Source organism: Acomys russatus, chromosome 16 (genome assembly GCF_903995435.1).
Source record: "Acomys russatus chromosome 16, mAcoRus1.1, whole genome shotgun sequence".
In the NCBI taxonomy this organism is placed as follows: domain Eukaryota; kingdom Metazoa; phylum Chordata; class Mammalia; order Rodentia; family Muridae; genus Acomys; species Acomys russatus.
The window spans coordinates 23,158,490-23,185,006 of NC_067152.1; the positions used below are offsets into that span (position 1 = coordinate 23,158,490).

Consider the following 26,517-nt stretch of genomic DNA (forward strand, 5'->3'; position numbering starts at 1 on the left):
TGCATGTACACCTGCAGGCCAGAAGAGGGCACCAGATCTCATTATAGATGGTTGTGAACCACCACGTGGTTGCTGGGAATTGAACTCAGGACCTCTGTAAGAACAGCCAGTGCTCTTAACCTCTGAGCCATCTCTCCAGCCCCTATACAAACTCTTTAAATCACTCGTGACACCTAATAGCTTTTGCTGAATGTAGCACAGTCACTAACTTAGAAATAAAACTTGAGAAACTGAGGCAGGAGCGATGGAACATCAGTTAAGAGCACTTGTTCTTGCAGGGGACCAGGGTTCAGTTCCCAGAACCTACACAATGGCTCACAGCCAGGCTCTAAGACCCTCTTCAAGCCTATGTGGGATCTAGGATCATGAGGAGCACTTAAGTGCAAGCGAAACACTTGTACACATATAAATAAACCTTAAAAATAAGAAAATGGATGCAGTTGAGAAGTTACAGAATAAAGGTGAAAATAATCAAGGACTGGATATTAGCCTATTTTATTATCTTTGTTTTCCAAAAAGAAAAATGCTTTGTGTGACAGTCTTGTACATCTCTTTAGTGTCTGGCTTAGTAGGAGACAGTTGGACTTTTTTTTTTTTTTTTTTTAAAGTAATTTGTTCAGATTACATCTCAATTGTTATGCCCTCACTTGTATCTTTCCATTCCTCCCCTCTCTTCCTCCCTCCCTCTTTCACCCTATTCCCCTCCCCTAGGTTTGTGACAGAAGGGGACCTCCTCCCCCACCATAAGATCACAGCCTATCAGGTCTCATCCTGGTAGCCTGCTTACTCTTCTTCTGAGTGCCACCAGGTCTCCCCACCAAGGGGAAGTGGTCAAATAGGGGGCACCAGAGTTCATGTCAGAGTCAGGGCCTACTCTCCACACAACTGTGGAGAATGTGGTGTCCATTGGCTAGACAGTTGGACTTTTATTTGCTTTTTTCTTTCTGTTTTGGTACATGAAGAAAATCTAGCCCAGCACAAACATATCATTGGAAAGGGTATTTTTTTTGTGGTGGGGGGGTTGTTTGTTTGTTTGGTTGGTTGGGTTTTTTTTGTTTGTTTGTTTTTTTGTGTAGCCCTGGCTGTCCTGGAGTTGCTTTGTAGACCATGCTGGCCTCGAACTCACAAACTCACAACGATCTGCCTGCCTCTGCCTCCCTAGTGCTGGGATTACAGGCGTGTGCCACCATATAGATTGGTTGGAGTTTAGTTGTAAACTCTGGGACAAAAGCCCGAGGTGCCTCGTTAACATATTAAAGCCAATCTGGCCACCAGGTCCTCCCAACATCCCTCAGTCCCCACCGGTTACCCTGCAACTCTCCAGACCAGGGCCTGGGCTGCCTTCCCCCTACCCACCCCCACCCCCAGTGGCTCTTCCCTATATAATCCAGCCATTTTGGTTACCTGTCCCTTTTTCAACCTTTGCCATCTTGGCTCCTGCATCTTGTCTGTCCCACCCCCTCACACGGCTCAGGGTTACGTCCACCCAAGACTCTTCCCAGATGTCTGTGCGATAAACTTTCTCCTCCAGCAGACCTAGGAGCGGTCACATCCTTTTTGTCCTTCATCTGGTGCTGAGACGCAGTGCTCAAACTCTGAGACAAATGGCTGAGGTGCCTATTTGGCAGTGTAGACCTGTAAATCTCAGCAGTCGGGGAGTCAGAGGCACCACGCTCAGTCAGCCAAGGAATTTGTATAGAACACCTTGGCTCCAAAACAATGAAGAAGAAGAAGAAGAAGAAGAAGAAGAAGAAGAAGAAGAAGAAGAAGAAGACGACTTAACCTGGGCTGGAAAGGCTGAGGGTAGCGTCAAGCTTCAGAGAGCTTGGCTTGCTTGCTGTGCACAGGGTTGCAGATTCAGGACCGAGAAGAAAAAGAAAGAAACCGACCAGGATTCCTAGCACTGGCGTATGCATGTAACAATAAGGTCTTAGGCTTAGCGTGTAGCTCAGTAGTAAGTGGTGTGTGTGTGTGTGTGTGTGTGTGTGTGTGTGTGTGTGTGTGCAGCTGAGATAGGAAGGAGTTCGAGTCCCAGGAACTGGAGTTATAGGCAGTTGTGAGCCATCATGCATGTGATGAGCACAGAAATCAGATCCTCTGCACGAGCAACAAGTGCCTTTAAGCTTTCAACCACCTCTCCAGGCCTGTAAAGTGCTTTCTTATCATACACAAGACCCTGGATTTGATCCTAGCATCAACACAAGATAAAACAAAGCAAGAAATATTATTAATAGTCTCAAAGTTATCTAAAACAGGTAGATTGCTATCTGTTTTTGGAGGTTCGACCCAAATATCTTTAGAAAGAATCGGTCTCTCTCTTTTTAAAAAATATTTATTTATTTATTTATTATGTATACATTGCTTGGCCTCGAACTCACAGAGATCCACCTTCTTCTGTCTCCCTGAGTGCCAGGGATTATAGGCTGCCACCACCTTGCCAGGTTTGTTTTTGTTTTTTTGTCTTGTATTTTGTTTTTGGTTTTTCTGAGACAGGGTTTCTCTGTGTAGCCCTGGCTGTCCTGGACTCACTTCGTAGACCAGGCTGGCCTCAAACCCACAGAACTCCACCTTAAACCCACAGAACTCCACCTGCCTCTGCCTCCCGAGTACTGGGGATTACAGACAGATGGCACCTTGCCAGGCTTGTTTTTAGTTTTTTGTTGTTGTTGTCGTTTGTTTGTTTAATATTTATTTATTTATTACATATACAGTGCTCTGCCTACATGTACATTTGCAGGCCAGAAGAGGGCATCAGATCACGTTATAGATGGTTGTGAGCCACCATGTGGTTGCTGGGAGTTGAACTCAGAACCTCTGGAAGAGTAGTCAGTGCTCTTAATCGCTGAGCCATCTCTCCAGCCCTGTTTTTAGTCTTTTGTTGTTGTTGTTTTGTTGTTGTTGTTTTTGTTTTTCGAGACAGGGTTTCTCTGTGTAGCCTTGGCTGTCCTGGACTCACTTTCTAGACTAGGCTGGCCTCAAACTCACATCGATCTGCCTGCCTCTGCCTCCCGAGTGCTGGGATTAAAGGCGTGCGCCACCACGCCCGGCTGTTTTATTTTATTTTATTTTTGAGACAGGGTTATCACTTTGTAATAGCCCTGGCTGTCCTGGATTCACTTCGTCAACCGGGCTGGCCTCGAACCCACAGAGATCCTCCTACCTCTGCTGGGATTAAAGACATGCGCCACCACGCCCGGCCAGGAAACTGGTTTCAATGAGAAGGAGTAGGGACCTCATCCAGGTGGAGATAGCAGATTGCACAGATTATTGGACATTGCTGAAGGTGGAGATTAGATAAATCTCGGATGACAAATATGTTAAGATTTTTTTTTCTTTAAAATGCAGAGGATGTTTGCTACAGACCTCCCAGAGGAGGTTTTCCGGAGCAAACATCCTCTGGTTAGTTTCCAACCCTGTGTGTCCTAATTTTGTAGACTGCAAGGAGTATTGGCGCAATGTGTAATCCAACACTCTAAAATATGAAGAAAAAAAAAAGACTCTGAGTTCGAAGCCAGCTGGGCTATATACTCTGTCATTTAAACAAACAAACCCCAACACCACCCACTAACTTCCCAGATCGTAGAGTTATAAACCACAGTCGAGTCGTCTTTCCTGTTAAAATTAAAGCCAAGCTACGGAAACTCCCCCCAAACCCCTTAAAAGTGGAGGCGGGCGGTCCGGGACTCGCGCGGTACTCTGGGACTTGTAGTCTTGGCCTGACTCCGAGTCCCATGGTGCCGTGCGGCGGGTCGTCGCGTCTGCGTGGTGCAGGCGGCGGGCAGCGCAGAGTGAGAGGCTCTTTTGTTCGGCTGAGGGGAGGGCCGTTGGCCGGGCCTGCGGTACACCGCTACAGTTGGGCGCTCGACAGCGGCCACACGGCCTTTTGCTTCTCTGGACGCGACTCCCTCGGGCGGCCCGACGCAGCGCGCGAGTAACGCAGCACCGATTCCTCTTAGACTCCCGGGCGCTGCTTCGAGGTGAAGAGGCGGGGTGGGGTGGGGTGGAGGGGGGGGTGCGGCGGCGCGGCGAGGGCGACGGCGGGAGGCCGCGGGCGAGCGGGGCCCGCGAACGGAAGACTAGAGAGAGAGAGAGCGAGAGAGGAGTTGGGGGGCGCGGCCGGGCCCTGCGCTCTACGGGTCGGCTTCCCGCGCACGGCTCGCGGGCTGTGGGAGTGTGGGGAGGGCGGGGTAGCGAATCCAGAGCCCGGGGAGCGGAGCCATCGGGGAGGGTTTAGCACTTCCAAGAGCTGGAGGGTGACTGTTGGACTCGAGTGAGCAACTCTGGAGTCGGGCGGGAGAGAAGGAAAACTTTAGCTCATCGAGAAAGAAACAGGCTTGGGTGCCCTGGGGGTGCGTGGCAGCGACCATGACTTCCTACTTTGAAAGGTTTAGAAATGTAACCTGAGAAAGCGAGCGATCCCAGTAGCGCTTGGAGGAAAGAAAGAAAAAGTAACCCGAGGGTATTGAGTCCGGTTGCCACTATGCGAGAAACTTCTCTTGCCCGTGTTACGAAGAAGAAGTAACTTCCAGTAAGCCTGGACGAGGAGGTTTTGGCTGCTTAGGGTGTGCTAACAGGGAAGAGATTTGTTGAACACATCTCCGGACGAAGGGTCAGACATTTTCCTGACCTTTCTAAGGGTGGAGTTGCTAGGACAAGTAGAGCGATCAGGTAAGATGTGGAAGAGGAAAAGGGTGCCTGGGTATGTAGCTTAGCTGGTAGAGTGTTTTCCTAGCCCGCTGCGAACCCCAGGACTCCGTCTCCAATACCACAAAAACTAGGCTGGGTATGGTATGGATCAGAAGTTTAAGGCCACCCTTGGCTGCACAAGGAGTATAGAAAGAATAACATTCTGCCTAGTAATGAGGTTTTAGTGTGAATATGGAGGCCATAACTATAACACATATTCTAGCACTCAGGAGGCGAGGCAGGCGGATCTTTCTGAGTAGGACAGACAAGGCTACACAGAAAAATCCCCTCTTGAAAAACCAAACTCAAAAAAGAAAAAGAAACATGAGGGCAAGGGAGGCTGTAAGAATATCCTACAGGAAGGCAAAACTCATCAGATAACGGCTTTTGCTGAGCAAGCCTGGAGACCTCAGTTTAACTCTTGGGATCCAGGTAAAGATGGAAAGAAAGAACCGACACCACAAAAATTGTTCTCTGATCTACAGATGAGGGGTATGGCAGGGACCCACGGAAGCAGGTCCACACGGGCACACACATGCAGTAAAAAATGTTTTGACGAAAAAAATAATGTGTTGCGGGGTGTGGTGGCCCATGCCTTTAATCCCAGCACTCTGGAGGCAGAGGCAGGTGGATGGCTGTGAGTTCGAGGCCAGCCTAGTCTACAAAGGGAGTCCAGGACAGCCAAGGGTACACAGAAACCCTGTCTCAGGGAAAAAAAAAAAAAAAACCTAAAATAAGTAAATAAATAAAATAAAATAGTTTATGAAGTATGGAACCAAGTGGTGGTGCATGCCTGTAATCCCAGCACTCTGGGAGACAGACAGGCGGATCATTGTGAGTTTGAAGACAGCTGGTCTGCAAAGCGAGTCCTGACAGCCAAAGCTACACAGAGAAGAAACCTTGTCTCAAAAAAAGGAAGGAAAAAAAAAGAAGGAAAGAAAGAAAAAAATATGGAACCAAAATAAATAGTCAAGTTAAACCTAAATAAATAAGCACATTGTGTGTACACATGGGTAAGTATGCAGTGTCCCATGGGTGGAGGTCAGAGAACAATTTTGGGGAACTTTTATTTTACCATGGATTCAGGGGACCAAACTCACCTATCAAGCTTGCATGGCAAGCCACTTTTACCTGCTGAACTAACTCTGTGGCACTGAACAGTTTTTGAATTAAAGACTATTTTAAACTCCTAAACCATACCTAATTTTCCACTATTGGAACATAGGAGACCATTCAGATTGTGGTGAATCAATGGATGGATGGATGAATAAGACTTCAAGGTCTTTTCTGACAACTTAATTTTTTGGCCACCAATTTATTAATGTACACTTAGTATCTGTGATATTTGGCAGAATAAAACCATTCACTTAGGCATGCTTGTTTTGAGACAGGGTTTCTCTGTATAGCCCTGGCTATCCTGGACTCACTTTGTAGACCAGGCTGGCCACAAATTCACAGGGACCTGCCTGCCTCTAAGTCTAGAGTGCTGACATTAAAGGCGTATACCATCATATCCCGAATGTCTTCAGACTTTAATGGGCTTACTCTGGTGCTTTTGTTTTGTTTTTCTGTTTTGAAATAGGGTCTCAGTTTATAGCCAGTCTGTCATGCAACTATGTAGCAACCCAGAGTGGCCTTAAACTCAGCGATTCTCCTGCCTCAGCCTTCCAAGTGCTTGGACTACAGGTTTGAGCTACTACCATATTTGGCTTCCTTTGCTGTTAAGAACAGAAAAGGTATGTGGAGTCTATGGGTCTCAAGTTCTAGATTTTACTAGTAAGGCATATGGTTTGAATTTTCATTTTATTTTTTGTCTTCATTGTTTTATTTTACATTTTGAGCAGGATATAACTATATTTCTGGCTGTCCTAAAACTTGATACACCAAGCTGGCCTCAAATTCACAGAAACCTGCCTGCTTCTGTCTCCTCAGTACTGGAATTAAAGGCATGGACCACTACACCCAGCTGTGTTTTTTGTTGTTGTTACTTTATTTTGTTTTTAAAAGTGGGCATAGGGGGTGTGCCATGGAACACTTAAGGAAATCAAAGAAAAACTTTGGTGTCATTTTATTCTTTTGTTATGCTATTTCTGGTGATTGAAGGAACTCGGGTCATTAGGCTATGAGATAAAAACCTTTACCTGTTGAATCATCTTAGTACCCCCATTTTTGAATTTTGGGCACTGGACCTAAAAGAAGTTGGTATGTTTGGATTTTATCATCTATATCCCAAATTGGTTTTGGTTTTCTGTGTGTATGTCTTATGTTTTGCAGTGCTGAAGAATAGAATTCAGGGTTTATGTACTAGGCAAGCACTCCACGCTGAGCTGCATCTCACTTTGGCAAGCTACTAGCGAGCTACATTCCTAGCCCAACTTGGGAAAGTCTGTCGGACTGGTTTTTAGTTTTGTTTTGTTTTTCTTATGGTGGTAGTGCACTGGATTGAACCCCAAAACCCATGTGCTCTGCCACCGAGCTGTGCTCTGGCCTTCTGAAAATCCCTAATGTCTTTTGTGTAAAGTTGAATAATTTCACAGCTGAGTATGGTGCCATGTGCCTGTAATGACGTCACTGCAGGAGACAGGGTGGGGAATATTTGAAGACAGTGTGGCCTACATAATGATATCCATGCTCGCCAGCATGGACTAGAGTGAGGCCCTGTCTGGAAAAAAGAGGCTAGACCTTTAAGATGGCTTGATGGATGAAGACACTTCCCATCAAGCCTGACAACCTATTGTTTGATCTCAGGACATAGTAGAAGGAGAGAATTGGCCTCTCTCCTCCCCCCTCTTCTTGGTTTTTTGAGACAGGGTTCCTCTGTGTAGCCTTGGGGCTGTCGTGGACTCACTTTGTAGGCTAGCTTCTAATTCACAGAGATCCACCTGCCTCGGCCTCTCCGAGTGCTGGGATTAAAGTTGTTCACCACCACACCTGACTGGTAATTGACTTCTCAGAGTTCTCCTCTGTCGCTGTGCTGCTGGCTACAAACAATAAATACACACGGCTGAGGTGGAAACATGAGTCATACGGTTGAGACCCACCTAGGCGGCGGAGCCAAGACTTTGTAAAGGGACCAGGGGCATGTGGATTGCAAGGCTCTGGACTCAATCTGCAGCCACCAATTCTGCACCCCTATCCATGCTCCAAAAAAAATACAAAAAGCAAACTACTCCTGGGGGCTGGAGAGATGGCTCAGCGGTTAAGAGCACTGTCTGCTCTTCCAGAGGTCCTGAGTTCAAGTCCCAGCAACCACATGGTGGCTCACAACCATCTATCATGAGATCTGGTTCCCTCTTCTGGTGTGCAGATGTATATGCAGGCAGAACACTGTATATGTAATAAATAAATACATCTTTATTTTAAAAAAAAAAAAAGCAAACTACTCCTGTTTGATGTGCATGTGGCACAAGTTTCTGCTTTTCATTCAGATTTTACATCTGGAAAGCATTTGCTTCACAAACTGCAGAATAACAAGCCAACTAAAAACAGTTTAGAAGTGTGACTGGCACCATAGTGTATTGTATGGCACCTGCCTTCATTTGGGTTTTGATTACTAGTGTGTAGTTGACAGTTATAGCAAAGAGACCTCACCTTTGCTTTCTGTTCAGGGTTTATTGATCAAATTGGTAACTTCCTAAAAAGCTAGCAGCTTTGGACTTTTATTTCCTGACTGTTTGATTTTTGAAACATCTTTTCTTTTCTTCTTGGTTTTTCGAGACAGGGTCTCTCTGTGTGTGTACCCTTGGCTGTCCTGGATTCACTTTGTAGACCAGGCTGGCCTCGAACTCACAGCGATCCGCCTGCCTCTGCCTCCCAAGTGCTGGGGTTAAAGGCATGCGCCACCACAGCCTGGCTGAAACATCTTTTGGGCATACAGTGTTCATGGTTTGCACAGAGCTCAGAATTCCAATTGAGTGTAAGAGAAAAATAGAAACAAAAAGCTTTGGGGATTCCAAGGAAAGAAGAAATACTTGGTTTGGTTGAGTAAGCTTTATGAGGGAAGTACCATTTAAGCTAGGTCTTGAAGAAAAGATAGGGTTCTGACTGAGTTCAGTAGAGCAGTAGGTTCTTAACATTTTAGGGAAGGCCTCTTTTTGGTTTTTGGTTTTTATCCTTTTTTTTAAAATCTACTACACAGTATTCTGCTCCCATGTGTGCCCACATGCCAGAAGAGGTCACTAGATCTTGCTGCAGATGGTCGTGAGCTACCATGTGGTTGCTGGGAGCCAAACCCAGGATCCCTGGAAGAACAGACAGCAATCCCAACCTTTGAGCCATTGCTCCAGCCCCTGGGGAAGGCCTTACAAGGTGTGATATTTAAACTAAAGAAATTATCTGAGTGTGATAGCTCATATCTGTGATTTCAGCACTCAGTCACGGGGGATTGTTAAAGTTTGAGCTCAGCCTAGGTTAGATAAGTCCCTCTGGAAAAAGAATAACTAGGCATTACAATTTATGCCTATCATTTTAGTACTTTAGTAGGCTGAGGACCTCTGTAGTGCTGGAGAGATGGCTCAGAGCTTAAAAGCACTGTCTGCTCTTCCAGAGGTCCTGAGTTCAATTCCCAGCAACCACATGGTGGCTCACAACCTTCTATAATGAGATCTGGTGTCCTCTTCTCATATACAATAAAAAATTTTTTTAAGGGGAAGGGCCCCCCCTGTGAGTTTGAGGCAATACCAGAGACTGAGCACCAATCAGCCTAAGCTGAAATGAGATCTGCTTAAAAATTAAAAAATAGTAAGTATGTATTGGAAGATATTTATCTAAAATAAGATAGGTGTGAATGCCTGTAATCCCAGCATTTGAGAGGCTGTGGCCAAAAAGTGAGTTCAAGGTCAATCTGCTATGTGGGTTACCAACCACTGGCTCCAAAGCAGAGCACAGAAAGAAGCAGAGAGAAGGGGGTAGTAGAAGACCATTGTCCATTTTATTGGTTATTGGAAATATGTTTTCACATAGTCATCCTTCAGTTGAAGATACTGTCTAATGAATGAGGCCATGGATGCGCTGGGTACGCACATGATAGGTGTCCTTGTGCATCTGAGGGGCTAGGTTCATGGACTCCTGGGTAATAAAACCAGCAGGTAGATCTCTCATAAAATAGTATGTGCATATAACCTACTAACATTCTCCCGTATATTTTTGTTGTTTGTTTTGTTTTTTGAGACTGAGTTTTTTTGTGTAATAGCCTTGAGTGTCCTGGGGACTTGTACACCAGGCTGATCTCGAACTCCCAGAGATCCCGCTGTGTTTCCTCTGCTGGGATTAAAGACATGTGCCACTACACCCAGCTTCTCCTGTATATTTTAAATCATCCCTAGATTACCTGTTATATGTGATATAAGTACTATACAAATAGTTATTATATGCTGTTATTATAAAGGGAACAATGACAAGAAAAAAGATGTGTGCTTTTTCCTGAATATTTTCAGTCGGGTTTACTGCAGATGTGGAGTCCTTGGATCCTGACTAAGGCTGGCAATCAGTATTTCAGAGGTCATAAAAGTGTATTTTGCACTTGTCCCATGGGGGTGAAGAAACCTGAGTTATGAAGTAAATTTATACTACCACTTAAAACAGCATAAATAGGTGAGAGAAAAAAAGAAAGATTGGAAACTTTGACCAAGCTAGTTTTGGAGTTGTTTTGAGATAGGATCTTGTGTTATTTTGGCTAGCCTGGAGTTGTCTTTGTAGACCAGCCCAGCTTTAAATTTACAGCAGTCTTCCTGTTCTGGTTTGCTCACCCCACTTCCCATTGATATATTTGCTTAAGCAGGTTTTTGAGTAGCAAACCACACTGGAAACAGGAGGTGGGTTGCAGTACCTGAGGGTGCCAAAAGAGGGCATTGGATTCCCCAGATTGGAGTTACAGGCAGATGTTGTAAACCACCTTGTAAGTGCAAGAAATTGAACCCAGGTTCTCTGAAAGAGCAGCCAGTGCTATTAATTACCGAGCCACCTCTCCAGTCCAGAGTGTTTGTTGTTGTTGTTGTTGTTCTTGAGGGTGTGTGTGTGTGTGTGCGCGCGCGCGCGCGTGTGTATCTCTTTTGTTTTGTTTGAGACAGGGTATCTTTGTATAACCACTCTGGCTGGCCTGGAACTCACTGAGATCCTCCAGATTGCTGCAATTAAAGGTGTGGCCACCATGCCAGACTTAATTCTGTATCTCTTTGTGCCTCTAAGCACATGAATTCAGCTACCTGTGGAGACCAGGAAAGGGATCTTCTACAGCTAAATTTGCATATGGTTGTGAGGCACTTTATAGATATGCTAGGAACCAATCCCATGGAAGAGCAATAAGAGCTCTTAACTGCTGAACTTTCTCTTCAAGCCCAGTACTGGTTGTTATGCAAAAAGAGTCTATATTGCACTTTTTAAGAGTTCAAGCACCTAAGGCAGAAGCAGGTGGATCTCTGAGTTCAAGGCCAGCCTAGTCTACAGAGTGAGTTTCAGGATAGCCAAAGCTACACAGAGAAATTCTGTCTCGAACCCCTATCCCCCCCCCCAAAAAAGAAAAAGAATCAAGCATCTTTGTACATACAGTTGAATGTTATAATAGAAGCAAAGGAGAATGGAAGTCTTAGGACTGGGGATATAGCTCAGTAAAATGTTCGTCACTAAAGTTTAAAAACTGAGTTCAGATCCCAGTACCTTTTACAGCGAGGTCAGAGGTCAAGTGAAGAATTTTCCAGAAGCTAGGGAGCCAGCTAGCCTGAGTTACACAGTATAGCATGAAGAAACAAACTTTGCCTCCGAAGAACAAGACTGAAGGAGAGACCGACATCCAGACAAGTTGTTTTCAAGCTTCATATGTGCACTGTATGGTGTTTACACTTACACTCATTGAAAATACCATTTTTAAAACGAAAGATGGCTTATCAGCTAAGGATGTATATTATTGTGCTGGATGAAATGGGTCACACCTTTAAGCCCAACACTGGGGAGGCAGAAGCAGGCAGATCTCTTGAGTTCTACTTAGTGAACTCCACTGGTCTGGTCTACTTAGTGAATTCCAGGACCACCAGGGCCACACAGAGAAAACCTGTCTTAAAAGGCTGGGCCTGGTGGCTTTTAATCCCAGTACTCAGGAGACGGAGGCAGGCGGGTCGCTGTGGGTTCAAGGCAAGTCTAGTCTACAAAGCTACACAGAGAGACCATGTCTCGAAAAACCAAAAAAAAAAAAAAAAAAAAGAAAAGTAAAGTAAAGTATGTTGCTGTTATAGAGGACCTAAATTCAGTCACTGGCACCCACAATAGGAGGATTGCAGCTATCAATACCTCTTGATCTGAGAAATCTGACACTTGGACTCCTTGGGCAGCTTGCACATACATGCAGTTTTTAAAATAAGACAGCTTGGGAAACTGAAATCTGTGTTCACATGTATACATGTCTCTTTGTAGAAAACACCCTACAAGCTAGTGTGTATGTGCATGCGCACCATGGTGTGTGTAGTAATTGGACTGCTGGAAGTTGGTCTTCATCCATCTTACTGAGGCAGGATCTCTTTTTCTTCTGCTTTGTACTCTAGGCTAGCAATTCTGTCTCCACACTCCATCTTGTAAGATTACTAAGATTACAGATGCACCCTACCACTTCTGGCTCTTTTATATGCTTGCCAGGAATAGAAACTCAGCTGTAAGGTTTATACAGCTTCCACTTCTGCCCATCTTCCTGTCCCTGGTTTCTTTTCTTTTCTTCTTTCTTTTTTTTTTTTTCAGAATGAGTCTCTATGTAGCCAGACTGACCTTGAATTCATGAGATCTACCTGTCTCTGTCTCCCATTGTTTTTGATTATTTGTAGGAATGTGTCTGTGTGGGAGTCTGTGCAGGTGCCTGAAGAGACCAGAAGCACCCAATCCCTTGGAACTGGAGTTAACAGGTGTGAGCCTAACTCAGCCCTCTGGAAGAGAGGCAGCAAGTGTCCTAACCTCTGAGCAATCTCTCTAGTCCCTAGAGTTAAATTTCTCAAGCTATTCAGAAAAAGGTGTGCTAAAAGGTCTTACGTAGCCCACATTGTCTAGCCAGAGACCAGTCTTGGGTGTAATTTCTCAGATGCTCTCCACTTGTTTTTTGTTGTTGTTTTTGTTTGTGTTTTGTTTTTAGGTTTTTGGAGACAGGGTTCTCTGTGTAACAGTCCTGGCTTTTCTGGACTCGCTTTGTAGACCAGGCTGGCCTCAACGCACATCAATCCACCCGCCTCTGCTTCCTGAGTGCTGGGATTAAAGGTGTGCACCACCACCGCCTGCCTCTTGTTTTTGGTTTTTGTTGTTTTGAGATAGTGTGTTTTCTTGCTGTGATGTTCACTTAGTAGGCTAGGCTGCCTGGCATGCCCTTTGTGTCTCTCTTGCCCTGAAATTAGAAGCATCCCCCATGCCAGTGTTGGGGAGTCAGTCCTCAGGCTCCATGATAAGCACTTTACCAACTGAGGCACCTCCCTGGCCCCGGCCCATGCTTGTCTGTGGCCACAACTGGAAGCTGTGTCGACATGGCTTCACAGGGTCCTTATACCTCTTCTGTTTCTTTGAATAGTTTATACAAACTTCAAAGGCAAAACAAAATGCTTACTTTTGTGTCTGAGACATACATACAAAATAAATCAGTAAGTATAATACTTACATACATTCAGAACAAGGTATAGTATACAGTTGTTTTTTCTTTGTTGTTGTTGTTTCGAGACAGGGTCTCTCTGTGTAGTCTTGGCTGTCCTAGACTTGCTTTGTAGACCAGGCTGGCCTCGAACTCACAGCGACCCGCCTGCCTCTGCCTCCTGAGTCCTGGGACTAAAGGCGTGCGCCACCATGCCCGCCTAGTATTTACAGTTGTAATCCCAGCTGTTCTGGAGGCAGAGGCAGGAGGGTTGCAATTCAAAGCCAGCAGGCCAATTTAGCAAGACCCTGTCTAAAAATCAAGGGCTTGGATGTGGTTCAGTGGTAGAATGCTTACCTAGCATATACAAGGTCTTGGATTTAATCTCTGATACTTGAAGGGGGGTGGGGCACGCCTTATTTCTTAGAAGTTTTAAATTTTTATTGATTAAGCATGCAGAAATGCAAATACATGCTAGTACATGGGTTGAGGCCTGTCTGGAGTTGGTTCTCTCCTGCCACCTTGTGGAATCTGAAAGTGGAATGCAGATCTTCAAGTCTTTAGGCCTCTTCTGTATAATTGGCCCTGGGAAAGTTGGTGAAAAAAATGAGAATGTTCTTTCTTCTCTTAAAAGAACTACATTGATACTGTTCTTGGATTCATTGAGATAGCAAATAAATTTGATTACTTAAAATCACTATTTTCGCCGGGCATGGTGGTGCACGCCTTTAATCCCAGCACTGGGGAGGCAGAAGCAGGTGGATCACTGTGAGTCTGAGGCCAGCCTGGTCTACAAAGCAAGTCCAGGACAGCCAAGGCTACACAGAGAAACCCTGTCTTAGAAAAAAAAATTCCTATTCTCAAGCTAAATGATGTGGTACAAGCTTGTAATATGGTGATAGAGCTGTAAATTCCAGGCCGTGGATGAGACCTTATCTTTTAAAAAAAAAAAAAAAACCCTCATTTTCTTAGTTCCCAATCTTTTTATATAGAAGTTGTATTTACTTAAGTTTTATTGTTTTGGAGACCAGAAGAGGGAGTTGGACCCCTTGGACCTGAAGTTACAAGTAGTTGTAAACTGCCTGATGTGGGACCTGAAACTGAGTTCAGGGTCTTCTGTAAGAGCTCTTTATTTCTTTGGGGGGACACCCCCGCCTCCACCCTCAGTGGTACCGAGGATTGACCCTAGGGCCTGGTACATGCTAGGCAAATACTCCACAACTGAGCTATATCCCCGACCCCAGTTCCCATCTTGTTCAGTGTATTTTGTTGGTGGTGATGGTGGTTTGTTTCTTTGCAGTGCTGGGCCTCAACTCCAGGGTCTCATGCATCACCCATTTAAAGGTCCCTACTACATTGTGGCCTTGAACTCCTCTTGTCTCAGGATCTGCTGCTGCTTCTCTCTCAAGTATCAGATGTTCAACTTAAAAAATCTGTACCACCTAGCATTTCTTATTTTTACCTTTGGCTTTTTTACTTTGTTTTACTTTTTGTTTGCTTTGTCTTTTGAGATAGGGCTTCTCTGTGTATCCCTGGCTGTCCTTGAACTGCCTGCCTCTGCCTTCTGAGTTCTGCCTCTGGTGTGTGCCACCACTGCCTGACAGCGCTATTCATTTTAAGAGCCTCAAAAGACTGACTTGCCTTATTAAGAACCAAAGCTTTAAGTCAGCTGCCTGTTGGTTAATTAACAAATATCTTCAAAATCCAGAAACAAAAACAAAATTTGGTTTTTCTACTGTAAAGTTCCAGGTATTTTCCATTAGAGGGCTGTGACAACCCTATAGAAAAGTATAGAAACTGACTTCAAGATATTTCCTGAAAGTAAACTGTCAGCTACTTTTTTATATACTAGAGACTTCTGTGACCTTTTCTTCTACAGGCTAAAATGGGACAGTCTCTTCGTTGTAGCTGGCTTATAGTTTTTTTTAATTAATTAATTTATTAATTCATTCATATTACATCTCAATTGTTATCCCATCCCTTCTATCCTCCCATTCCTCCTCCCTCCCACTTTTACCCTACTCCCCTCCCCTATGACTGTGACTGAGGGGGACCTCCTCCCCCTGTATATGATCATAGGGTATCAAGTCTCTTCTTGGTGGCTTATAGTTTTATGTGTTGAACAAAACTGTTAGTGTGGCTTAATTAAACTTGTCAATGTATGGGCTTAGTTGATTTATGTAAATTTGTTATCTGTGAAGCAGAGGTAATATCTGACTGACTTGTCTCTGGAAGGATGACTTTTGAGGCACAAATGAGGTAGCTTCCTAAACCGTAAAGCACAAACTAGCTGGGTGTGGTGGCTCTAATCCCAGCATTCCAGAGGCTATGGCAGGTCTCTGCAAGTTCAAGGCCAGCTAAGTCTACAGAATGAGTTCCTGACCAGCCAGGATACATAGTGAAGCCTAGTCTCAAAAAACCCAAAATATCTGGGCATAATGGCATAAGCCTTTGATTCAAGCATTTTGGAGGCAGAGTAGGAGGTAAATCTCTGTGAATTCAAGCCTTGCCAAAGCTACATAGTTAGAACTTAATTGTCCTCCACCGCTGCCAACACCACCGGGGGCCCAAATATATTAATAAATAAACAATACAAATATAAAGTATTATTTTTATTTTTTTCCATACAGAGTTTCTCTGTGTAGCCTTGGCTGTCCTGGACTCACTTTGTAGACCAGGCTGGCCTTGAACTCACAGTGATCTGCCTGCCTCTACCTCCCTGAGTGCCACCATACCTTTGCTCTATAGCTCAGGTTGCCCATGACTTGAAAGCATTCTGCCTTAGCCTCTTCTACTAAGACTCCTCACATGACAGGCAGTTCTGCTTTGTTTTTTTGTATTTTGGTGCAATGGTAGGAGTTGCACCTGGGCTCTCATGTATACAAGCTAAGCATTGTACTACTGAGCTGTATCCCAGTTTTCTAAAACATTCTTGAGTGGTGTGTTATAAAGTGTTCAGAAAACCTTTAATGGAAAAAGTGCCTTTTTTTTCCTTACTGACATTAGACTTCAAAAAAGTAGGAACTGTTTCTTATTTTCTTGAATCTCTAGAATTCAGCACAGTATCTAGAATTTGATGCTTATTAAGCCAGCATCACTCAAGATTCAGGCATAGAATCCTCTTAGAATAAACCTATGTTTCTAAAGATGATACCGTTGATTTATAGTGGCAATCCTGATTATTGTGAAAGGTCACTTATAGTTCAGACAGTATAAGATGATACATATATGCCGGTTCCTAGATTGTAGGAGAATCAACTTCTCCCCTGACACCAAAAAGACAAATACCTTTTATTATGGTATATTGTTATATTCTAGTTTATTGTCAGTCACCTCTGTTTTCTCTTTCTCTTTTTAGACAAGGTCTCCCCATGTAGTAGGCCTAACTGGCCTTGAGTTCACAGAGATCCTCCTGCCTCTGCTCACAGCTGTATATACATAAAGGAAGAAATAGCATATATAGGATTCATCAGAGAGAGAAGGAGAGAGGGAGTTTCTGCATATATACTAAAGCTGTCCTTCAAGGACACTAGTAATACCAGGCTCATCCCAGACAGGTAGTATCACACTAATGCAGAATATTGCTCCTTCCTTGTCTTGGGTTGTTTACCAAGTTCTTTTGGGGAGGGGAGGGGATTGAGACAAGATCTCTCACTCTAGCCCATGTGTGCATTAAACTTCTGCTTCTCCTGCCTCCATCTTCCAAGTTGTGGGATTATAGGCCTGTGCCACCACACCTGGTCCATCTGCCTTATTCTTGTATCTCATTCTGAACAACTGATCCGTCTATTTCTAAGATTTTAGCCAGTTTTCTTTTACTGATAACTTACAGCACCATTTACTGACACAAATTGTATCTTAAAATCAAAACAGAAGGGGCTGGAGAGATGGCTTAGAGGTTAAGGCCACCGGCTGCTCCTCCAGAGGTCCTGAGTTCAATTCCCAGCAACCACATGGCAGCTCACAACACATCTATAATGTGATCTGATGCCCTCTTCTGGTGTGCAGGCGTACATGCAGGCACAGCACTGTGTACATAATAATAAATCTTAGCAAAAAAAAGAAAGAAAGAAAGGAAAAAATTAAAACATCAGAATTAAATGAGATTTACAGGGCACTAGAAAATACCTATACATGTGTTTCCTGGGTCTCCTGAATTAGGGTATTGTGTAGACAAGGGTAACTGTAACTCTTTGATCCTTTTGGTAAAATCCTAGGCTGTGTGCACCGCTGTGCCTAGTCTTTAGGGCTCAAATGCAGGCCTTATTTATGTGAGGCAAGCACTCTACTAGCTGAGCTATCACATCACCAGTCACATTTAGGACTTTCATCAAGCAAAACCAACACAAAGAGCAAGCTGTCCCGCCATACATTCCCTATATAGCCTCTGTTGGCTCTGTGTGTCTGTCTTGAAGCATGTTCTAGAAAAGAATAAACTCAGGCACTGCAAAAGATTAAGACATTTGCCAAGCAAGTCAGATGGCCTTGACTTGTGTTTTGTTTTGGTTTTCTGTGGTTTTTATTTTTTGTTTGTTTGTTTTTGTTTTGGTGTTGTTTTGTTTTGTTTTAAGACAGGGTTTCACCATGTAGCCCTAGCTGTCCTGGACTCGCTGTGTAGACCAGGCTGGCCTTGAATTCACAGCAATCGCCTGCCTCTGCCTCCCAAGTGATGGCATTAAAGGCGTGCGCTACCACACCTGGCAGTTGATTGGTTGGTTTTTTGAGACAAGGTTTTCTCTGTGTAGCCTTGGCTATCCTGGATTTGCTTTGTAGACCAGGCTGGCTTCAAACTCACATAGATCCACTTGATTCTGCCTCCTGAGTGCTGGGATTAAAAGTGTGCACCACCACGCCTGGCCCAGGCCTTGAGCATTTTATCTGGGACCTATGTGAGGGTGGAAGGAGAGGCCCAACTCTATAAAGTTGTCATGCCTCAAAAAAGAAAAAACAAAACTATATCATATTCATGATAGCTACCTTCCTCTTGGCCCCTGCTTATTTTCTAAAATTTTATAGTACTCTGCCTTAAATTAACAATTATTCTGGTGCTTTTTATAACTAGTCCTCAATCTTAGAAATCCAATTATAAAGTAAACTAGGTTAAATAACAGTGACTTACGTGTGCTGGGGCTGTAGCTCAGTGTCTGCCATTCAATTGGCTGGAGATAACGCAGGGTTGGCAGAGTCCTCATTTGCGTTTCTCGTACATTGCAGAGCCTTTTGCTCAATATATTAGTACCACATAAGCTGGATGTGGTACACACTATAATTCCAACACTCAGAGAGGTAGAGACAGAAGGACCAGAAGATCATGGTCACATCTGTATACATCTGTAATCCCAGCACTTGAAAGGTAGAGACCAGATCAGGAGTTCAATGTCAGCCTGGACTATATGAGACCCTTTCTCAAAAAAAAAAAAGTCAAGATAATTCAATATATGTTACTGTGATTCATCATAGTATTTAGATACTATACTTTGTGGCAAAGGGGTATTAGGAGTTAATGTAAATTAGGCTTAGTATAAAAATAAGAATTCAGAAATTTTGCTGGCGGTGATGGTGCATGCCTTTAATCCTAGCACTCAAGAGGCACAGGCAGGCAGATCTCTGTGAGTGTGAGGCCAGCCTGGTTTACAAAGTGAGTTCTAGGACAACTAAGGCAACACAGAAAAACCCCACACATCGTAGTATACACCTATAATTCCACCATTAAAGTTGAGGGTAGCCAGTCGCAGTGGTACATGCATGTAATCCTAGTCCTTGGGAGGCAGAGGCAAGTGGATAGATCTCTGTGAGTTCGAGGCCAGCCTGGTCTACAAAGTGAGTCCAGGACAGTCAAGGCTACACAGAAACCCTGTCTCAAAACAAACAAAACAAAAACAAGAAAGCTGAAGACAGCTTGGGCTTCATGAGTCTTTGTCCTAAGGGAAAGAACAGAGAAGACAGTGAGTTTGCTATGGGACTATAACTGTGGCTTACTCCCTTGCAAACATTAAAGCATGGTTGTGAGTCGGAGGAAAGTAGAACAGTCTAAACAACATCATCTGTGACTTTCCTGGTTTCCTCAGCATCCAGATATTTATCTAACCAGTATATGTGCCCTGATGCCCTTTTTTATTTTCTTTCTTTATTTAGTAGCGTCACCCTTTACACCGGAAAGCTGGCGGGTACTATGGGGAAAAAACAAAACAAGAAGAAAGTGGAGGAGGTACTAGAAGAAGAAGAAGAGGAGTATGTGGTGGAAAAAGTTCTTGATCGTCGAGTTGTCAAGGGCAAAGTGGAATATCTTCTAAAGTGGAAGGGTTTCTCAGAGTAAGTTTCATTGATAGGTAAATTCAGTCACTGTGAGGAGTCATTTGATATGCTTGCTACCAGTTCTGTGATGGCTACACCTTGGTTCAGTCCTGTTAGACCCCACAGCTGATAGTCTCCTGAGGAAGGCCTACATGTAGAGTACTGTAATATATGGCAGAGTGGTTTGGCTTGGTGGTTTGGTTCGGTTTTGGTTTTTTGAGACAGGGTTTCTCTGTGTAACCCTGGTTGTCCTGGACTCTCTTTGTAGACCAGGCTGGCCTCGAACTCACAGCAATCTGCCTACCTCTGCCTCCTGAGTGTTGGGATTAAAGGCATGCGCCACCACAGCTGGCATTTTAATTTATTTGTGTGTGGACATGTTTTCCATGTAAGTCCTGGGGTGGAAGTCAAGTCCTCAGGCGTGGTGGGTGGCTTCCTTTTCCCATTTAGCCATCTTGCCAGCCTAAGACAGTGATTTCTGGGGAGCAGTTTGTATAAGATAAGCCACTTTTGCAAAGCAATCTTTCCTAGAAGAAGGCAAGTTTCTAAGCCTTTGGTCTGTACTCTCCCCTACTAGGAAAGTTCTTCATCTTGAACAAAAACCTAGCTGTTCATTATTATTTCACTCTTCTAAGACTAGCTCTTCCCTTAGCATAAAAATGTTGGTCTCAATGAAAGTAACTTGCAGTTCTTGCTGGTTTCAGTGAGGACAACACATGGGAGCCAGAAGAGAACCTGGATTGCCCTGACCTCATTGCTGAGTTTCTCCAGTCACAGAAGACAGCTCATGAGACAGACAAATCAGAGGGAGGCAAGCGCAAAGCTGACTCTGATTCTGATGATAAGGGAGAGGAAAGCAAACCAAAGAAGAAGAAAGAAGAGGTAAGGCTGGAACTAGGAATCTGCACCAGCCAAGGGCCACATGATTGCAGCAGTGTGTGTCCACGCCCCCCCCCCCCACAACTCTTGCCCTCCCCCTTCATTTTTTTTCTTTTTAATTTTTATGTTTTTATTTATTTTTGGTTTTTAGAGAGAAGGTTTCTCTGTGTAACAGCTCTAGCTGTCTTGGAACTTGCTCTGTAGACCAGGCTGGCCTCAAACTCACAGAGATTTACCTGCCTTTGCCTCCCAAGTACTGGGATTAAAGGCGTGCGTCACCGCCGCCGCCGCCACCACCACCTTCCCAGCCTTATTTATTGCCTAGAAGCCTAGGCTGGCCTATAATTCAGTATGTAGCCCAGGTGGGCCTCAGATTTTGGCAGTCAGTCCTCCTTTCTCAGCCTTTTGAGTGTTGAGATCACAAGTGTGAGCTGCCATACTAGACTTTTTTCCTTTGAATCTCAGAAGTCATATCCTCTCTGTTTCTTCAGAAATAAGCTGATGTTTTAAAAGGATTTGTGGATCAACTCTGTACATACCTGTAATCTTAGCACTCAGAGAACGAGGGAGGCAGGAAGGTCAGTGATAAGAGGCTTGGACTACAGGAGACCTCATGGTCTCTGCAAAGCATAGCAAAACAAAAAGAATTTGGGACGTATTCTTGTGACGTGATCTAATCTAATCTTTTATCCATGGTGCAGAAATGATGATATGTAACAGTTACTGGAAACACGTGATAGCAACTGGATTCCTTTCATTAGATAGCTTTTAGTGTTTTGATCATTAAAGATTAGAGGTGGCTGTTCTGTATTATTTAGTATCTTAAGTAACTTACCTTTGCTGAGACAGTGGTGAGCATTTCTCTTGCTTGGGCTTCATGCTAGGAGGACCTCATGTACTTCAGAGTCTTTTGACCCATGATATGGGAAGCAGAGGAAGCCTTGAATGAATGTTTGATTACATTTCTTAGAAACCCAGAAATAACGTCATTGTGATAGAGTCCTATGTCAATAAATTGCTGTGCCCATCTGGTTCTTACAGTCAGAAAAGCCACGAGGCTTCGCCCGAGGTTTGCAGCCAGAGCGAATTATTGGAGCTACTGACTCCAGTGGAGAGCTCATGTTCCTGATGAAATGGTGAGTCTACCAGTGGCTTTGTGTGGTTGTTTTTTTCCCTTCTCCCCATCTGTTCTATGCCAGAGGAAAAGAGCTGGACCTTCGAAATTCCATTCGCCCAAGTGTGAAATCTTTAAGATGACATAGTCCTCCGATAGTGACTCTCAGCCTGACTACAACCTGGACTCATGAGTTACAGGTAGGGGCCCTAGGATTTTCAGATCTGTGCCCTTTTTTTTTTTTTTTTTTCTTTCCTTTTCCTACCCCCCCCCCCCCTTTTTTTTTTTTTTTTTCCTTTTTCTTTTTCTTTTTGTAGGTGGGAGAGGCTATGGAGAGAAATCACATTTCAGTTCTGTTAATTAAAAAAAATTCTGAAATGTGATGGAATCATCCTCTGCCGCCTTCTTAGTAAGAGCAGGCCAGCCCCATAACTGGATTCTGTTCATGTTTGAGGGTTAGGAAAGAATTTATAGAATTTATTTTGAAGATCCTAAATTTACAAAACCAGCCAGCAGGGGCCAGCAAGGCCTCTTTACTGTTAGTGAGCATAATGTGAGCCTGCTCCTCTTGATTATGAGTGCTAACAACACAGGTGTGTTCTAAGTAGGAAGAGTGTGTAGTGTGTGTTAGCACTACTGAGTATCTATCACCAAATGAACATGCTTGTGTTTGCTGTATTTCTACATCCTGGAGCCCAGCAGTCAGCTTCTGTGACTAGCATGTGTCACAGTATCACTAGGTAATGGGGAGATTTTCACCTGCATTATATCATGAGGCACTATCATGCTATTCATTTTTAGCCAGAACACTGGTAAGCAGCCATGACAGCACTTTTCAAACAGCTTAATGAAAAGGGATTCAAGTCAGTAAAAGTAATTTTCTCTTTTTTTGTTTTTGAGACAGTTTTACTCTAGCCTAGGCTGCTTTGAACTCGAAATCTTCCTGCCCTAGACTCTGTGCTGAGATTACAGGGAAATGCCACCCTTCTGGACTAGGAAGAGTAAGTGTTAAGCCATTGCCAGTAAAAATAGGATCCTTGAGGCTTTGTCCTTTGTTTGGTCTTGGAATTTCTCTGTAACTGGTATCTGTAGTAGTTCTTCCCTAGATGATGGTTAACTTCCATACAGGTGAAGGCCTGTGTTACAGTTAAATAACTACTATTTTCTTCTGGTCTGTTCCTTCAGTATTTATTGAATCTGAACCCTCACTTGCCTTCTCTCTTATAACTTAGAAAAGAAAAACCAAATAATACAATGTATAGTCCAGCTAGTACACACTTGCCCTGCATATGCCTAGTATCTCCATGTTTTGTAGGGTTGCATCTTGGTCAGGTGTGGTTATGCACTTACACTATATGCTGTAATATATGGGAAATGTATATATCCCAGCACTCAGATAAAATAGGAGCATTACAAGTTGGAGGGCAGCCTAGCCTAGAGTGCGATGAAGTCTTAAAGCAGAGAAGAGCCAGTCATCATAACACGTGTATAATTTCAGCACTGGAAGACAAGTTGGAATATAGAGTTAAGACTGACTCAAGTAACAAAAGAGAGGTGGGGGGAAGGGTGTAGGGGATTGCATTCTTTACTTTTGGCAAACTCACTACTATATCTAAAGTTAAAATCTGAATGTGGCTCAGAGGTAAAGAGTTTGATCCTGAGCCCTGCAAAATAACAAAACAAACCCAAACCTTTGTAACAGGGATTTGGCTTTCTGGTAGAGGACTTGCCTAGCATATGCAAGACCCACCCCATCACCTCCCAAAAAATGGCATGTTTTTTAAAGTTACACCTGGCTAGGTGTGGAGGCTGCATACCTTTAATCCTAGCACTCAGGAGGCCGAGGCAGACAGATAGATCGCTGTGAGTTGGAGGCTAGCCTGGTCTACAGAGTGAGTCTAGGACAGCCAGGGCTACACAGAAAAGCCCTGTCTCAGAAAAGAAAAGAAAGATTGAGGCCTGCTGAGGTCTACATATTCAGTTGCAAGACTACATAAGGGCATCGGTTTTCATGACCTTGTTGGAAGCTGAATGACCCTTTCACAGGGTTCCCAATTCAGATAACCCCCCCCAAAACAAACAAAACAAAAGGCCAGGCGTGGTGGTGCATGCCTTTAATCCCAGCACTTGGGAGGCAACAAAAGTGATACATAACACACCCGTGGCTCAGTATAGTTGTAGAACACTTTCTTAGTATACACATGGCCCTGGCTTCCATTCCTAGTCCCACATTCATGCACTTTAAAATGTATGTATGTACGTGTGGAAAGATGGCTCAGCAGTTAAAATAATTAGCTTATTTTCCAGGAGACTCAGTTCCCAGTGCCCACATTGTAGCTCACTACCTTATGTAACTCTAGTTCCAGGGAATCTAACACCCTCTTCTGGCTTCTGAGGGCACCAGACATGCACGGTGTGGGTGTGTGCGTGCGCGCGCGCGCACACACACACATGCAGGCAAGACACTAATACATATAAAATTTTTTTTAATTACATGATTTTTTAGGAAAATGGAGATAATCTGTCCATTTCTGAAAATAGAGTATTTCTATGTAGTGAAAGAACTTAAATTTACTCGAGAATCTTTCAGTTAAAAGAGGGCTATGTGGACAACCATAGGATTCAGTACATTTCCCACCGTCTTGGTATAGTTTCCTAGGGAAGCTTAACCAGATTAGCTTATTCTCTTAATCCCTGTGGCTATGAACTCTTGTCTATGGTCAGGTTTTGGGGGTGTGAGGTGGTGCTTTGCCCTGTCCTGTCATGTATCTGTTGCATCTATGTGGGCAGGCCCAGTAAAGTGAAGATAAATGGTTCAGAGTTTTACTCTTAGCTACTCCCTGTAATGGATATCATTTTCAGATTTTAAGAACATGAAAATTTGGCCAGGCCATGGTAGCACACACCTTTAATCCCAGCACTTGGGAGGCAGAAGCAGATGGATCTCAGTGAGTAGCAAAAATGTGCCAGATCAGTATTAAGTCCTCTTGCACAGCCAAGATTTCTGTGTGCTTACTGGCTGAAATTGAAGAAGTGCGGTGCAACCTCTTATCTGCCCTCTGAAACTCTTGTTTTGTTTGTTTGGTTTTTCAAGACAGGGTTTCTCTCTGTAGACCAGGCTGGCCTTGAACTCAGAGATCTGCCTGCCTCAGCTTGAAGACATGTGCCACCACTGCCTGGCTTACCCTTTGAAATTCTAAGTAGGCTTTCTTTGGCCTTTTCCAAAGAACTAGTTGAGTCAGATGACCTACCGTTCAACAAAGTTCCTTAGAGAACTTTTAACAGGGAAAGATCTTTGAGAGTATCACGTGACAAAGCTTGCCTAGTAAATTCTGCTTGCACCCTGCTTTCGTAATTTGTTTCTGTAATTGACTTTTAAAGCCCCATTCCCTGGGTGGTCCGAATTAGGAGACCACAATGGCTGATCTCAAAGTTTCTCTGTGCTTTGTTCTGCAGGAAAAACTCTGATGAGGCTGACCTGGTCCCTGCCAAGGAAGCCAATGTCAAGTGCCCACAGGTTGTCATATCCTTCTATGAGGAAAGGCTAACGTGGCATTCCTACCCCTCAGAGGATGATGACAAAAAAGACGACAAGAATTAGCCCTCTTGAGTGCCCGCCCCTGTCACCTTTGACTGTGGGTTTCACGTGGGGAGGGAAGGAGCTGTACCTGTCTTGACACCATACAGGTGACTTGAGAAGATGTCCTTTGAAGAGCCAGCATAGTTTCTGTGCCCTGCAGCAGCCCAAGTGCTTTACATTGTTCAAGCTGTATAGTTTGCACACCTATCCCAGTGGAGGGGAAAGGGGTAAGTGTTTCAAGGCAACCCGTTCTGCGCTTTGCTAAGAAAGCGAAGGGCCTTCCATGAAGGATAGAACCCACAGAGCGGGTGTGGGAAAGCAAAGACACCGTCAATCTTCAAAGAGCATCTCCACAACCCACAGCCTTCTTCCCAATAGTGTTAACTGCATTTTTACAGCCTAGCATGTGTGTAGTTTTTGGCTATTACTGATATATTAATTGGGGGTGGGAGGGTTGGGACAGGGAGGAAGGGAGATGGGTAGAATCATTTTGATTAAAAGTTGGGGCCTGATTGGGGAAATGGTGAAACAGTAGAAAGAACAGCTAATAAATTGGTTCTATGTCCAGAATATTTTGCCTTTTCAAAAAATGTCATTGTCACCATAAATGAGGACTGCAAGAGACTGTTAATAAAAATCTGTGAATACTGAAACCTACAGCCAAGGTGCTCCCTACCTGAGCTCAATATGGCCCACAGAGGACAAAGCCAGTTCCCTGAGTTACCTACCAAAGCTGCCATTTGATGATGGAAACTGACCGAAGAGGGAAAGTTTTACTGGGAAGTATATACAGGCAGACCATTCTGCTTTAGAGGTGCTAATTACTGAAATTGGAGGGGGAAAACGTTTTTTCCAGTTACAAAGATTAAATACCAGTTTGTCCATCCAAGCCACTGGCTCATGTATTGTAGTAGGCCCTGTGAGAGATGGGAGAAGAGGGCCTGTGCTCTTGGGGTGGAAACTCTTAGAGCCTCTGGGCTCTTTGTTTTTTGGTGGGTTTTGTTTGTTTTTTGTTTTTTTTTCCAAGCTTTGAAGCCTGAAGCTGCTTGTGGCGGGTTCAGTTACCGACAGCACAAATTCCATTGAGTCAATTCAAGGGTTGAATGATTTCACAAGCCCTGGTCTCAGGAGATTAACTTTCATATTGGGGTGGTGGTTCACTTGAGAATACAAAATACTCAGATTAACTGATGTCCAACATACTGTCTTAAATCGTGAGATCCATCAATTTTTAGTATTGTCTAGACCTGCATCTAGTACTACATTGTAAGATCTTTTAAGCATGTGTTAGATGTATGTGAACAAATTTAAGTGTAAACTTCATACCATGTTGTCAGTTTTTGTCTTAATAAAACTATAGATTTATAATTCTTG

The 26,517-nt window shown here is 43.9% G+C and overlaps 1 protein-coding gene across 2 annotated transcripts; it reads left to right on the forward strand.

Annotated features, from left to right (window-relative positions):
- The first annotated feature begins 3,764 nt into the window (after positions 1-3,764).
- On the forward strand, positions 3,765-26,517 carry Cbx1 (chromobox 1). 2 transcript variants are annotated; one of them, XM_051158406.1, is made up of 5 exons: positions 3,765-3,977; positions 19,412-19,588; positions 20,275-20,452; positions 21,491-21,585; positions 25,020-26,516. In XM_051158406.1, exons 2-5 carry the CDS (start codon positions 19,449-19,451, stop codon positions 25,162-25,164), a joined length of 558 nt encoding a protein of 185 aa, XP_051014363.1. In that variant the 5' UTR covers positions 3,765-3,977; positions 19,412-19,448; the 3' UTR covers positions 25,165-26,516. The 2 variants fall into 2 exon arrangements, with proteins under 2 accessions (XP_051014363.1, XP_051014365.1); XM_051158408.1 differs by lacking the exon at positions 3,765-3,977 and adding an exon at positions 4,535-4,668 and having other exon boundaries at positions 25,020-26,517.

Bases quoted from the DNA above. Each gene is read 5' to 3' on its own strand.
- Cbx1 (XM_051158406.1), top strand. From the start codon at position 19,449: ATGGGGAAAAAACAAAACAAGAAGAAAGTGGAGGAGGTACTAGAAGAA. The intron at 19,589-20,274 runs GTAAGTTTCATT...TGCTGGTTTCAG, and splicing joins AAGTGGAAGGGTTTCTCAGA to TGAGGACAACACATGGGAGC. The intron at 21,586-25,019 runs GTGAGTCTACCA...TTTGTTCTGCAG, and splicing joins CTCATGTTCCTGATGAAATG to GAAAAACTCTGATGAGGCTG.